Source organism: Rhinatrema bivittatum, chromosome 8 (assembly GCF_901001135.1).
Source record: "Rhinatrema bivittatum chromosome 8, aRhiBiv1.1, whole genome shotgun sequence".
Taxonomy (NCBI): domain Eukaryota; kingdom Metazoa; phylum Chordata; class Amphibia; order Gymnophiona; family Rhinatrematidae; genus Rhinatrema; species Rhinatrema bivittatum.
The window spans coordinates 187,601,669-187,617,136 of NC_042622.1; the positions used below are offsets into that span (position 1 = coordinate 187,601,669).

Genomic DNA, 15,468 nt, shown 5'->3' on the forward strand with positions numbered 1-15,468 from the left:
AGCGGTTTGGTAAGTCTCTTTTAGGTTCTGTTCCCCCTCCCATGGAGGAAGTGCCTCAGTACCCACTCAGTGCCCACTGGCATCAACCACCCGCCGTCACCATCTTTCGTTTTCCCTTTTTCTTTTGTTTGTCATGGCCTCATCCGGTTTCCGTCGGTGCCCCCAGTGTCCGAGGACCATGTCCATCCTGGACCCCTACAAGGTGTGTGTCCTCTACCTGAGGGCATCGCATGAAGTCAGGGATTGCCGCATGTGTACCCATATGACCCATAAGGGACATCGAGCTCGGCTCAATAAGATGGAGAAGATCTTCAGCTCGAGAAAGTCCAAGGTAGGCGTTAATTTCTGCCGGCACCAGGAAAGTGCACATAAAAGCAGTAAAAACTGCTTTTCTGTGCACCCTCCGACTTAATATCATGGTGATATTAAGTCGGAAGTCCCAAAAGTTAAAAATAATTAAAAAAAAAATTTTTAAATCGGCTCGCGGGTTGAAAACTGGATGCTCAATTTTGCCGGCGCCCAGTTTCCGAACCCGTGGCTGTCAGCGGGTTTGAGAACCGACGCCGGCAAAATTGAGCGTCGGCTGTCAAACTTGCTGACAGCTGCCATTCCTGTCAAAAAAGAGGCACTAGGGACGCGCTAATTTTTTTTCTGAATTGCGCGCTCAGGAGAGTGGCCTGTGCGCATGCCGGGAGAGCGGGTGCTCGCCCGCTCTCCCACGATTTTTACTGTATCGGCCTGTTAGAGCGATATACCAGGATTCCTTCTAGAGCCCAGCGCACATAAACTCTTTAACTAGCTAGTAGCTGTCGCTGTTTTGCGATGGGTGGGACTACTGTCTCTGTGATTCTAGGAACAGCACCTCTGCAGGAACCCAGACCTGAAATCGAAGTAAGATTTCCTGCATGCAGTCTATAGTGTTGCTGTTTATTAAGCCATTGGCCAAGCCCTAGCTTTCAATATTGCATATACGTTATCTTAATGGAACCTGTTTATCATTGATGTGTAGATAAATCATTACATGCAAACAGTAATGACCTTTATTTATTTATTATTATTTATTTTTAATTTTTATATACCGATGTTCCTGTATACAATACATATCGCACCGGTTTACATGGAACTGAACTGTCGCCTCAGGGGTGGAATACATTGGAACAGGTTGACAAAGAACTTTTAGGGAGACATTCATAAACAAGAATAACTGAAAAACAAGGTACAAAATCAGGGAGAGTATGTACAGTGGTATGGATACCGTCTATCGCTTCATCAGGTTTTAGCTTTCAGGGAAGGCTTGAGTGAATGGCCAAGACTTTAGCTTCTTTTTAAAAGTTGCTAGGCAAGGTTCTTGGCGGAGGTCCGGTGGAAGCCTTGAAGGCAATAATATATTGTAGGTGATTGCATTGCTTAAAAGCTTTCTTCCGTTTTGTATCCTCAAGGGGGGGGGGGGGGCATTTTTTTTTAAAGCAGATTGGCAGGTTATAGAATTTTAAAAAATGATTAAGGTGATCCCCTGTTCTGGGATTTTTGTTTCATTCCAGAGGAGATATTAATGTTCCAAAGTTTTGCAAATTCTTAATTAGCTACTCCCACTAGAATGAACCCTGGTATTCCAGTAGCTACTGTGCTGTTCCTTCTCAGAACTCCATTTTTACACTAAAATAATGTTTTCTTTTTGAAATCCTGGCAGGGCATGCACAACGCATGCAATAAACAGTATAAGGTAGCTATACTCATTACATGAGTTCCCCATTTTATTTAAAAGAGAAGGAGTATGCCCATAACAGGTGCCAATCATTTAATTTAAAACAAAGCATTAAAATACCGCAAATAAGATAAAGTAGCCTTGAATTGATACAAAATTCCATATACATCATGACATCACCATTCGTAGGGTGACACTGTAGTTCAGTGTCCAGGTTGGTTCTGTTTCCAGTGCATGCACATGGGGAAATGTACTTCTGATTGTCTTAGGGAATTCATTTGGAATATCAGAACTAAATCTTCCTGCCTGCAGTGGGGTAAAACCAAGTTTGGCTCTGCTTGTCCCCTCTGGACATGGAGCTATGGAGTTGCCCTGACCATTGGAGCCTTTGTGATAATAGAGTTATAATTGAAATGGACTTTTCAGCAATTAGAAGATGGTCAAAAGAGAGAAGGAGAATACAAGAAATGCTTAAAGAAACAGACAGTGGAGAAATTACTTACCTGATAATTTTGTTTTCTTTAGTGTAGACAGATGGACTCATGTCCATTGGGTTATGTGCTCCCCTGCTAGCAGATGGAGACGGAGTCAGGTTTCAAAGCTGACGTCACCCTAGATATACCCTTGCAGTGTCCTCAGCCATTCAGTATTCTCTTCAAAAGCCATTGTGGACATACTATTGAAAAACTTGAATACATTTTAATAACTTGATTAAAACTGGTGACCATAACTGTACTCAACCAAACATAAAGGCTTGAATCCCAGCAATATTACAGATGCCCAGATCAAGGGATAGGGTAATGGCTTACCCGAAATCTTTTTGGGATCGAGATTCATGTGCGATTTCTTGGCACTGTTCATGGGCAGCCGTGGGTAGGATGCTGAGTCCATCTGTCTACATTAAGGAAAACAAAATTATCAGGTAAGTAATTTCTCCATTTCCTGGCATGTAGCCAGATGGCCTCAGGACCAATGGGATATACAAAAGCTACTCCCCAATGGGGCAGGAGGCTGCCTGTGGTCCAATTAGCACTTCCCCTGCAAAGGCTGCATCTTCACATCGCTGCTCAGCAGATATTGACAGGAGCCAGTAGCTTAGTTTCCGCCCAGGATACTGCCTGGGCCCTAGTGGAATGAGCTTTAACCCAAATGGGTAAAGGCTTCCCTGCCTCTATATAAGCTCCCGTGATCACTTCCTTGATTCGGCAAGCTATGGTAGCTCACGAAGCTGCTTTACCTTGTTTCCTTCCACCGTGAAGAACAAACAAGCAGTCCATCTTGCACGTCGGTTCTATACATTCCAGTTACCTTACTAACCGCCTACTGATGTTTAAGTGGCGTAGGAGGTGGTAGTTTTCCGAGTCCTTGTGTCTATCTAGGGGCGGTAAGGAAATGAACTGGTTCAGGTGAAACTCCGAGACTACCTTTGACAAGAAGGAAGAGACAGTGCAAAGCTGCAACATTCCTGGAGTCAACCAGAGGAACGGCTCCCAACATGACAGTGCCTGTAGTTCAGAAATGCGACGAGCCGAGCATATCGCCACCAAGAATAGTCTTCAGCATTAACAGATGTAGAGAAGAGCGGGCAGCGGCCGAAAGGAAGGCCCTGCTAAGAAGTCCAATACTAGATTGAGGTTCCATAGAGGGACCGGCCACTTTAAGGGTGGTTGGAGTCATTTAACTCCTTTTTGGAAACGGGCCAAGTCTGGATATGTTGACAGGTGGGCTCCGTTCACCTTGCCTCTGAAACAGGAGACAGCCGCCACCTGGACCTTCAAGAAGTTGAGGGACAGTCCTTTGTTCAGGCCGTCCTGTAAGAATTCCAGAATCAAGGGAATCTTGGTCGTCCAAGAGGGCACCCTGCATTCCTCGCACCAAGCCTCAAATATTCTCCAGATTTACACATACGCCAGGGGTGTCAAGAACTTCCGCGCTCAGAGCAAGGTGGCGATTACAGCCGCCGAATATCCACGCTTCATCAGGCGAGCTCTCTCAAGGGTTAGACCATAAGACAAAACCGAGTTGGGTCCTTGAGAAGGATCTGACCTTGTTGGAGAAGGTCCCTGTGTGAGTGGAGGCATAGGGGGCTCGCCACCAGAAGCCTCCTCTTGTCTGCATACCATGGGCGACTGGGCCAATCCAGGGCCACCAGAAGAACTAATCCTCTGTGGCGTTCGATCTTGCGAATGACCTTGCCCAGCAGAGGCCACGGAGGGAAGGCCTACAGAAAGTTTTCCTCTTGCCAGGTCTGGAAAAGGGCTTTGATCCCTTGGGAGTGCTGATCTCTTCTGCGACTGAAGAATCAGGGGGCCTTCGCATTGTGAGATGTGGCCAGTAGGTCGATCTACTAGGAGCTGGAAGGCTCTGGTCGACAACGCCCATTCCCCTGGATCCAGACTCTTCCTGCTGAGAAAGTCTGCTCTGACGTTGTCTTTTCCAGCAACACGGGAGGCCGAGATCCCTTTTAGATTTAACTCCTCCCATTCCATAAGGAGGTCTATCTCCAGAGACACTTGATGGCTTTCGGTTTCTCCCTGGCGGTTGATATAGGCTACCATTGTTTCATTGTCCAATGAAACAATGGTAGCCTACTGCTTGTCCCTGGAGCCTGTGGTTGAATTGTAGCCTACTGCTTGTCCCTGGAGCCTGAGGCTGAATTGCAGACACGCTAATCTGACAACTCAGGCTACCAGGTGGTTTATGTTCCAGCTTGCCTCTTCCCTGGTCCATTGCCACTGGGTTGTCAGTTCCTGACAGTAGGCTCCCCACCCTCGAAGGCTTGCATCCGTCATGAGGACTAGCCAGTTCAGTGGTGACAGGCTTACACCCTTGCTATGATGCACTTCCTGTAGCCACCACTGGAGCCGAGAACATACTTCCATCAGTAGGTGGAGGCGAATCGAGTAGTCTTGAGACAGTGGGTTCCAATGTGACAGTAGGGAGTGTTGGAATAGCTGCATGTGTGCCCTCGCCCACGGTACTACCTCCAGAGTTGTCGCCAACAGGCCGAGGACCTGGAGATAGCTCCACACACACGCACTTGGCACATCAGTTTCCTTATCCTCGCGGGAGGGAGGAAGACCTTGTCCTGCTTGGTGTCGAACCAGACTTCCAGGTACTGTAAAGACTGGGAGGGTTTGAGACTGTTGTTGTCCATGTTCACGACCCAACCAGGTTCCTGAAGCAGGAACCTGACGCTGCTGGTCAGCTGGAGGCTCTCTTCCAACAACTTCACTCAGATCAGCCAGTCATCTAAGTAAGGGTGCATCAGGATCCCTTCTTTCCTCAGTGCTGCCGCTACGACCACCATAATTTTGGAGAATGTTCTGGGGGCGATTGCCAGGCTGAAGGGCAATACCCAGAACTGATAATAGCAGCCAGTACTGCAAAGCATAGGAAACCTCGTGGTCTTGACGGATTGGGATATGAAGATAGGCCTCCAAGAAGTCCAGGGATGTTAAGAACTCTCCTGGTTGTACAGCCATTATGACGGAGCGAAGAGTTTCCATGCGGAAGTGAATTACCTACAGATAATGAGCGATGCTCTTGAGATCCAGGATGGGTTGAAATGAACCCTCCTTCTTGGGTACAATGAAATAAATGGAATACCTCCGCCCCCCCCCCCCCCCCCGGTATTTTCCTGGGGTGTAGGTACCGGGGTTATAGCCCTCAAACTGAGGAGCCTTATCAACGTGGATTCCACTGCCTGTTTTTTTGTGCTGGGAGTGGCAAGGTGATATTATGGACATGTCCCGAGGGATGCTGCAAAATTCTAGAGCGTATCCTTCTCATATGATGTCCAGTACCCATTTGTCCGACGTGATCTCGACCCACCTATAGTCAGCCCCCTATCTCCTCATCCCATGGATGGGTCGACTTCATTAGGAAGTTCGGGTCAAACCTGAGCCCGAACCAGTTCTTCTTTTTGGTTGTCGGCTCCGAAAGGACTGAGACCTTCCCAAGGGCCAAGATGTCTGAAATGTCGAGTTTCTATAGGGCCGGAATTGCTGGGAGGCCCTGGCCCGACCTCTCATGGGCGAGGGGCACTGTAACCTCTTTTTCTTATCTTCCGGTAGCCGAAGCACTGGATATTCACCCCACTTACTGGCTAACTTTTCCAATTTGCTTCCGAATAGAAGGGATCCCTTAAAGGACATTAATGTGAGGTTTGCCTTAGAAGTCACGTCCGCTGACCAGTTTCGCAGCCATAGCTGTCTTCTGGCCGTTACCACTGAGGCTACTTCTCTGGCCAAGGTACACACTAGGTCAGAGCTTGCATCCGCTAGGAAGGCCATGGCGGGCTCCATCGCCTCTCTGGGATGCATCCTTGAGTTATCTGCCTCTCTCAAGAGAAGCAGACACGAACGAACCACCAGGGCACAACAGGAAGCGATCTGCAGTGTCATTGCTGTCGAGTCAAAGGCTTGCTTAAGAATGGACTCCAACCGCCTATTGTGTGCATCCTTCAAGGCCGCTCCTCCTACTGGGATAGTTGTTTGCTTTAAGATAGCGCACACAGGGTGTCCACTTTCGGGAAACGCAGGCATTCTTTGGCCACCGGGTCCACCTGGGCTCAGCACTTACTGGCTGAGTAAAGAGATGATCACCGGCTGCAGGGGTAGAGGGCTAAAGCTGTCACCGCTGCGCTCAGCTTCCTGCACCCACTGCCTTTCAGCTGCTTCAGCAGCAAAGGCCATGCCAGGAGCCAGCTACCGGTCCAAGGCACACCTCTGAGGGATCTCGGAAATTGCCTCAGGAATTCTCAACTGGGAGAGGGACCATTAGGTATCACCGCAGGAGAGCGGGTCTTGATCTTTCTCCAATTTAAAGGCAAAATTTAAAGGTAAAATTTCTTCTTCTAAAGACTACTGTGTTCCCGATAGGGAAGGCACAATCCAAGGAGATGGAGAGATACTGAATGGCTCTGCAGGGGTATATCTAGGTTGACTTCAGCTTTGAAACCTGACTCCGACTCCATCTCCTAGCAGGGGAGCACATAACCCATTGGTACTGAATCCATCTGGCTACACACTAGGAAAATATATTTTAGATGCTACTCAAGAGTTATTAGGTGTGAAATCTCTCCATTAACAGTTGTTTAATGTAGCAGCAGTTGAAGGTGTAACCTCTGCATGGGTTCAATTTTGAATTTGGGCCTGGTAAGCATAAAATGTGAGAATCTCTTTGATAAGTAGGATCCAGTTCAAAGGCAGCCTGTCTACCCACATCTCCTGTGATCTTTAGGATAGGTTTGGACCTCTTATCCTTCAAAAACCAGATGGGCTTGGGACATCACACTGGGTTGTACATAGTATCCTAACTTCTGCTGACATGAGCTGGATAAGAAAAGTCAGAGAAAAATCGGCAGGGTGATTCCTCTCACTAAAAGCAGAATCTCTTCTCTCCTTCCTTCAGTCTCTCCAGCAATAAGTCACATGCATTGCTTTGAAGACCTTATCGTGACTGCATGATGTTTGTGTACGGGGGGACTTTTTATAGCGATGTAGAGAGTAAACAATGATGCTGGTGCTTACAGCTGTTTTTCTCTCTCTTTTGGTTTGCGATGTAGCGCCTAGACGGATAACGTCACTGGAAAAAGCTTACGCAGCCATGAATGGTATGTAACTCCAGCAAAAAACCTGTAGGTGGTAGCAGACAGGAAATGCTCGTTGCATGTTAGCATGGCCAGGAAATTGGCTTTGGAACATCTCTGGGATCTTTTGCTTCTCCCTCGAGGCTGGGAATTAAGCAAGAAGAGAATCCTAGAAGCATGTATGGTGATAAGGTTTCAGTTTAATTGTAATTTATCATTACATTTATTTAGAGTTTTGTGCTCTGGAAATTTGAACATTTGATGTATCTCTACTTAACAAGCATGCTCATTTGAGTAAATATTACAATACTTCTTTATTGGAGGATGCTTCTGTGCCTATTTTGGAAGCTGATAGATCCCGGAGCGAGGCAAACCGCTGCTCTCCTTGATGGTGCTGGTAGTGGTGTTCAGCAGGTAGATCAACCTAGGTCAGTCAGTGTTCACTAAGGGTCTTATTCACATGGAGACTCATCAGAGCTCCTGCAACCTGCACATATTTCTCCTGCATGGAGGCGAGATACATACAGAGACAGCTTTTCCTGGCGCATAATTCTCCTCTGTGGAAGAGAGGTACACCAGCTGTGGAGATTGAATAAGACCCTTAATCATTTTCCACTTAGGGATATCTTAGCAAAAATCCCTATTAAGATCTGATCCAACAAGAACTGGATTAGTCGACTGAAGAAATTTGGGTGCAGCAGACACCATGCATGAGCCTGGTATTCCTGGCTAGACCAGGGCCTGTCTTAGTTTTCAGTATCATTATAGGTCTTAGCCATTATGCAGAATACTAGTTACTTTTTTGGCCCTAGACATCCTTTGTTTATAAAGAACATCTATCTCTGAGGATGTAGGTACGTGTGTGTGTGTGTGTGTGTGTGTGTGTATATGTAAACTTTAATGCTGATTCATTTTACCTTATCTATAGAAGCTGCTTCAGGAAGCTCAGAAACTTGCTTATTAATAGTCTTTTTGGAATAGAGAACTTGTCCTACAGATTGTGTGGGTGTAGCAGTATACACACTTGCAAGAGAAAAATGGAGCTTGATTTATGGCTTGACTAGGTCCAGTTCACTTAGAACAGACTCCACTTTAGTGTTTCATGCGTCTTGACTTCGCTGTTGTGCTTGCTCAGTTGAAATGGCCTCATTCCCAATGAAAGGGGTTGGATTGGTCTCACTTGTAAAATTCAAGCCGCCTTACTTTCATCACCAGAGCAACAGACACTGTTCCTTTTTCATCATTTTGGAAGGACAAGCTTCAGAGTTTCAAACACAAGGTTAAGCTAATGCCCGAAACACACAGCTGGTTTGAGTTTGTCTCTCTCTCTCTCTCTGCTACCATCTACAGATGCTTTGGAGTAGGTTACTGAGCCCACAAGATGAGAAGGATACAGAGAAGCAAAAGTAGATGGGCCTTTGTCCTTTTTCTTTTGTTGCTACATTGCCAATCTTTGGAAAGTAGACATCAGAATTGGCTCTTGTTGCAAGCCTACACATGCCAGTGGCCCTGCATTCTGGATCCGCAGGCGTGCCTGTATCCAGGGGTTAACATAGTTATATGCTTCCAAAACTGGACAGTCAAAGATCTTTCAACCATGAATCCCAGAGATGACTATTGGTTGCTAAAAGATTATGGGTCTGATTTTCAAAAGCATTTACATGCGTATAACTGGGTTTTACATCTGTAAATGCACTTTACCTGGGTAAGTGGGCTTTTGAAAATTGCAACAATATATGCTATTGAATTGTCAATAGGCTTTACCCACATTAAATGTACTTAATGTGGGAAAATTGCTAAGATAGTATGTTACAATATATATACAAAACTCTTTTGAAAATTCACCTGTTTGCAAATTTCTAAGAATAATGAGAATCATTACCCTGTCTCTGATTTTTATTTTTAAAGCTTAGAGGGCACATTCTATATAATGCCATCTGCTTATTTTACTGTAAAAATGAAAAGAATATGATTGAGTTTTTGTCAGAATTACTATTTGCATGATTTCCTGAAAACCTTGCAACCTATCTCTAGTGGTACCATCAAAGTAGCAGATCCCAGTCACTCTTGGCAACCAGTTGATATCGGCAGTTTGTGTCTTGACCGGGGCTTCCATTCTGGCTAAACTTGCAGGTTTGCAAGAAATCATGCACCAGTGTAAACATCCACGAGACAGAGCCCAATACTTTCCCCCTTCCCTTTCTTGAACTGGCACAAATATCTCTTGAGCAACCTGAGAAACATCCCGCGGGACAAAAATGTCCAAATTAATTGGCAATTTATGTGGCTCAGGTATTTTTTCAGAACCAAGGTCAGGATTTAATGCAATATAAGGGCAATTTTCAAAGTGATTTCTATGGCTAAATGTTGGGCCTAGTCACTAAAGGGAGTTAACCTGTAAAGCACGCATTATTAGTGAATTGGCCCCATGACAAATGACGGGGGCTGTGGAAGATGACAAGCATGTCCAGAGGTGCGCAATTGCATCTGGATTTTCATATGGAGTCTGCTTCCTTCTCTCTTTTCAGATGACGATGACTCCAACAGGCTTGGGGAAAAGGTTATCCTCAGGGAGCAAGTGAAAGAGCTTTTCAACGAAAAATACGGTTTGTTCAGATTCATTGATAATTTCCTTTTTTACATCCTTATTTTAGAGATCAAATGAATTGAACCAGTGTTAGAGCAGGATAGTTGTCCCATGTTGCTTCCTTGGTTAATTCCTTCTGACGGCGCTGGATGTGGTGGGATCAGTTGTATTCCCATCCTGCTTTTATTCTTACTGAGCAAGAAAAGTTTGTGTTGGCGCCCAGCTGTACCAATAACATTGAAAGCTACCGAATCCTTGGGGTGAGACAAAGGCCTTTAAAAGTTTTCAAAAATGTTTTAGAAAAGTTTTAGTCGCAACCCTCCCCTCCACCACCAAAATAAATAAATACTAGATGGAGTTGGTATCTTCATGGATAGCAGCCAGCATCAAAGATTATAAAGGAGAGCTGGGGATCCCTACTCCTTCCAAAGTTTACTGTGTCCTAGAAATCTTGCTCCCCTGGACAGGAATACCAAAATTGCAGAATTGAAAGCATCTGAAAAGCCAAGTTATTGGTCGTTTCACAGACGTTTTAATCCAAACAGGAGTCGTGAACATAGCACAAGCAAGCCTTTTCCAAACTTGGTTTTCTGCTGGCATGGCCTGTCTATGTTGTCGTTATTTTATGCTCGCCTTCTAAATTCCGCTCTGATTTGACCTCTGTTCCAGACTCCTTGATTCTGAATTGCAAGTCAGATGTTTAAAGAGTATCCAACCAAGGACTTAAGATTACTTGACAAGCTGTGATAGGCCACACAGGTTCAGATTCACTTTGAATACTATTAGTCAGGATTGACTGTAGGTTGCATAATTTCAGTTCTTAGGGAACCATCCCCACCCCTGAGTTTGGAGATGTTCTAATTTAATGCAAATGTGCTTACCTAGCCTTACTTCTCACAGCTCTCAACACCACTGTGATGGTAGGTTGGTTTTTGCTATGTAGATTTGGAGCAAAATCATTGTTGGGATTCAGTTCTATTGGGTTTTCCAGTTCACAGTATGGAATAAAATGCAATTTAATTATGTAATGCTGTTATATATGCTTTACAGTAAAGTAACAGAGACAGTCAGCCAACCAGACTGTTAGATTTCAAGAACTGTTTTGTTAACATGACATTGGGAGAGGGGGAGGTAGGCGTACTTATAGGGCAGCTGAAGTCTTCTTTAAATATTTTTGTGCAAAAGGATTTTGCTTAAAAAAAAACAAACACCCTTACAAAATGGTTTTCTTGTAGATCTTCACATGTTTTTGGTTTTGTCCCTGAAACATATAGGACCAACTTATTAGGACTCAAATCTAAGAGCCGTCAGCAAAGAGAAACTATAAAATATGATGCTTGATCGTGTGCTTTACTCCTGCAGGGGAGGCCTTGGGTCTGAACCGCCCAGTGCTGGTGCCGTACAAACTCATCAGGGATAATCCAAAATCCATGGAAGTCACTGGGATGCCGAGTGACATCCCTTTTAGGAACCCTAACACTTACGACATCAGCCGGTTGGAAAAGATCCTGAAAGCTCGAGAGAAGATCCGGATGGTTATTATAAGCCAATTACAGTAAGTTGCAATTAAAAGCTCCATTAGCAATCTGTGCCTGCAGCATGTGGAATGAGTTTTTGCTCCTGACCTGATCCCTTGGGAGTATTTCTATACATCACAAAATCAGCCTTTAAAAAAAAATAGAGGCGTGCGGCTCACATGAACAGTGCTTGTGTTGTATTCCCAAAATGAGTGAAAATATACAATATAAAATCAAAAGACAAAAGATAAGAGGAGACTGAAGAATAAGACCGAAAAAGGAAACAACAGAAGTAAGGAATTATATTTTCAGGACTTGAGTTGGTAACTGCCACTATGCTCGTACAGTAGTACAGTTATTATACAACTAAGCTGTAGCGCTGGTTTTATTTTCATCTTTGCCAGCGATGTGCCCCTGGAAGGATTTCCACTCTGGGCCTTGTTAATTTGAAGAAACTCTGAAGGCTATTTAATCAGCTTGAAAGCATCAGCTTTGAAGTCAGCAGCATGGTTTTATTGTGGTACACCTAAGTATACGTAGAAGCCGAGGATTGTGCCGGATTCCCATGGAACACGACGGCAGCGTGCCTAATCTCACCCGCATGAAAAAGGGATGGAAACAGGTCAGGGGAGTCAAAGTACACGTGGGGGTTACGTTTTCTGATTGCTTTGCAAGTTTTACAGTGCTCGACGTGCACTCCGCACCTGCTCTGACGTAGCACAAGCAAAGGAAGCAGGTACTTAGTGCCTGCGTTGTGCGCACTTTGGCCCTCGTTGCTAAAGGGAAAATCTGCGAGGCATTTCCATTTTGAAAATGATCTTGTAGTCGACGGCAAGCCCCGCAGGCAGTGTCATCGTTGCCCTCAAAGACCATTAGTCCCGTCTAGTTGGCCCATTTTCCCTTCCTCCTATGGCTCACTGGCATGAGGTTTCTTCTAATCGATGCTTAATTTGTTTTGCAGACCACTTGCTGAGATCTGCAGCGAAGTCTCACACACGGGTAAGTCAGTGCTAGGACACTTTTTGCCTACTCTTTAGATAGCAATCGATGGACAATATACAGAGGTGTCCAATCCTCATGATTTGTTTGGAAAATTATTTCCCAAACCCCACACCACATCCCTTTTACAGTTTAAGCTACATGCATAGATTTAGGAAACAACTCTTCTCCCTCTCCCCCTCCCCAATGAAAGATGTACATCTCTTTTCCACCTTGTCGTGTATGTGTGCGTGCGTGCGTGTGTGTGTGTTCACATGCTGTGGTAGAATTGCCAGCTCACCCCAGATGAACCAAATATGCCCCATTGCATGCAGGGATTTGTAGTTTCTGATTTTCTGAGGGAAATTGATGGGGAGGGGAAAAAAAAATCAAAGCTTCAAGTCCATTCATGCAACGGGGCAAAACCAGCATGGGATCAGTCTGTTCGGTTGACTTGAGATGAATTGACCAACCCTAGGCTGTGGGACTGGGCAATCAGGTAACTATGAGAGAGGCTCTTGAGGGGGAGTTTTGTTCTCAGACAGCCAAGCTCGAGGGGCAGGTGCAGTTATGTCCTTAGAAAGGAAACACGTGGGTTCAATTCTTTGTAGCTGTGCTGTGAGGTGGTCTCTGCATTTTGCGTCCACCTCTCTCTCCCTCCCCCCCTTCTGTAGCTGTGTGCCCACCAATACCATTTGCTCATGCTCACCAAGGGGTCTTCACGGCACACTTAGAGACTTCTTAGTGAGGGCACTGGAGATCTGTTGCTTTTGCTGGCCACCAAGTACTAAAGGTAGGGGGGCCTCGAGCAAAAAGGAGGGTAAAGGGGGGGCCAAACTAATGGAGATTCTAGCAAAAATGCTGGAGAATTCTCATCTCGCCTTTTGTGCTGCAACTTGAGCAGCAGGGAGTTCATGCCTGTTTCTCATTTTAATATGGTAATTTGCCTCTTTTCCTTGATCCAAAGCATGGAAGGACAAGGCCGTCTTTAGTTTTCTCGCAAAATGTTCTTTATGTATAACAGCTTTCAAGCACTGGATACTGTGACGTTTCTTCTTTGCTTGGTCTGTAGCTACAGCTGCACCTAGTGAATTTCACAACCACTGTACCGGGTATTTGTTAACCTAGCAGCAATGATAGCTGGCAGCAGAGAAGGACCACTTGACCCACCCAGTTGCCCTTGCCCACTTTCCTTGCAGACCTTCCTCTGGCTTTGGTCATCTTCCCTCCCTTGGCCTTACCCCCTGTCTCTGTCTCTGTTTTTTTGCATCGGTAGTGCCAGAGATGGACAAAATCCGTGCCCAAAGCAATTCCCGCACTTGTAAATGGCATCCCAGTCCGAGTAAGAAACACCCTCCCCCATCATATGGTCCAAACTCCCCCGCCCCCCCCTCCCCCCCTGTCATTTTCAGGAATTAACACCTTCTAGATGTGTAATCCTTAGAAGAAGTTCCATCCAGAACTAAAGGACCCTCCTTTCTGGGATATTCGCGTATCCATGCATGCATGGATCCGTGTGTCAGCCGTCCTGAAAATTTGGCATGGATAGGCCAGCATATGAAAAGGTTATTAGGGGGCAGATGCGCAAAGTGATCTGATAACCCTTCTTTTTTTTTTTGGAAAGTAAACTGATGAGAGAAGAGTCAGAGGGGTTCATACACGATAACAATTATTTTAACGCCAATTTTGTGCTCAGCAGCAAAAGACAGCATCATGCCAAAACGCAAGCGGAAGAGGGTATGTGAAGGGAACTCTCTGTCTTCAGCTTCATCCTCCTCCTCCTCCTCGTCCTCAAATGTGGAATCCAACGTGTCAGCAAACCAGCTTTCTCTTGTGGTAATGAGCAAACTGATTGAAATGTCTTCCATTCCTCTGCATCAGGGTGGGCAAACAAGCCTTTTCCAGTCTGCAGGACTTAACCAGTGTGTGCCATGCCCTGTGCAGGTTCTAGGAAATTCTTTTTTTCCTCTGGCATATTGGGATATTAATTCAGGAAGAGCAGCTCCTGGCCCTCAGCTCAAATAAACGAGAGCCTTTGCATGCACAGCTGTAGTGTCCTGGGCTCTGGCCCTGTGAGATCTCAAAATGTTATCACGGGGAAGCCTGGACCCAGTAATTGGAAGTGGTACTGGTGGCTCTTTATTCCCAACCAGTATTAAACCAGCGTCTTAAGATGGCATTAAGTGGCGGCAAAGGGTGCCGTATGTCAGATGAGATGTCTGACCGAGATGCTGCCTACATTATGGATAGCAAAGATCTCTTGGGACCTTTTTTTTTTTTTTTTTCGGTAAGTGTTGGGATGCCAACCCTGGTGTCATGCTGTCATACTTAATCCGAGACAGGTGGTGTCCTGAATTTTCACCTACAGAAAAAAAAAACCTAACAAAGCTTACCTGGTAACCTCAGGTGTACTGTGAGATAAGAGGACAAAGACAGCATGACTCAGCTGCTCGAGAAGCTTTGGAAGGGCAAAGGGAAGTGCATGTCGGCATCTCATGGTTCATGCTATACCGAGGTTGATCTCCTTTGAAAGATTTGCAGTGTTGCAAGAGTATAGGCTTATCAGCCAATCAGACCGCAGCTTCTATCTATGGTCCTACTCTAACCCGGACTTTTCTGTTCTCTTTCAGCAGTGGCCAATGTACATGTTGAACTACGGTGGCGTAAATGTGCAGATCCCAGGACCTATTAACTACTAAACCTCAGTGCAGACTCAGAACCTCAAAGAAAATAAATGTAATTTATGTAAAAACAAAACAAAACAAAGAATATATTCCAATATGTATCGATGCCTTTTAGTTTTTTTCCAATGATTTTTACACTATATATTCCTGCCATCAAGGCCTTTTTGAATAAAATGTGTTGCCTTGCTCTTACCGTGTACATACTTTATCATTTTGTTTAATTATTGAAGACCACAGGGCCAACCAAGGTAATGATACAGAACTGTATCTTATAGTCAACAAGATGAAAAACTTGTAACGCTTTTATTTTATTGATAAACCTCTGATATTCCGCCTTTTTTCCAAGAATGGACGCAAGACGGATTACATTTAAATTTAAAACAAGTTTGCAGGTGCAGTATGGT

The 15,468-nt window shown here is 45.1% G+C and overlaps 1 protein-coding gene across 9 annotated transcripts in view; it reads left to right on the top strand.

The window, feature by feature from the left end:
• GTF2IRD1 (GTF2I repeat domain containing 1) overlaps window positions 1-15,263 on the top strand; it is a 193,888-nt gene extending 178,625 nt beyond the window's left edge. For 6 of the 9 annotated variants that reach the window (XM_029612152.1, XM_029612145.1, XM_029612144.1 and 3 more), the window contains 6 exons: window positions 7,275-7,322; window positions 9,827-9,904; window positions 11,248-11,440; window positions 12,364-12,401; window positions 14,077-14,216; window positions 15,011-15,263. In XM_029612152.1, coding sequence (XP_029468012.1) covers window positions 7,275-7,322; window positions 9,827-9,904; window positions 11,248-11,440; window positions 12,364-12,401; window positions 14,077-14,216; window positions 15,011-15,079 — 566 coding nt within the window. In that variant the 3' untranslated portion in view covers window positions 15,080-15,263. The remainder of the gene's footprint in view (window positions 1-7,274; window positions 7,323-9,826; window positions 9,905-11,247; window positions 11,441-12,363; window positions 12,402-14,076; window positions 14,217-15,010) is intronic. The other 3 variants (XM_029612148.1, XM_029612150.1, XM_029612151.1) reach the window with 3 other exon arrangements.
• The last annotated feature ends 205 nt before the right edge of the window (window positions 15,264-15,468 follow it).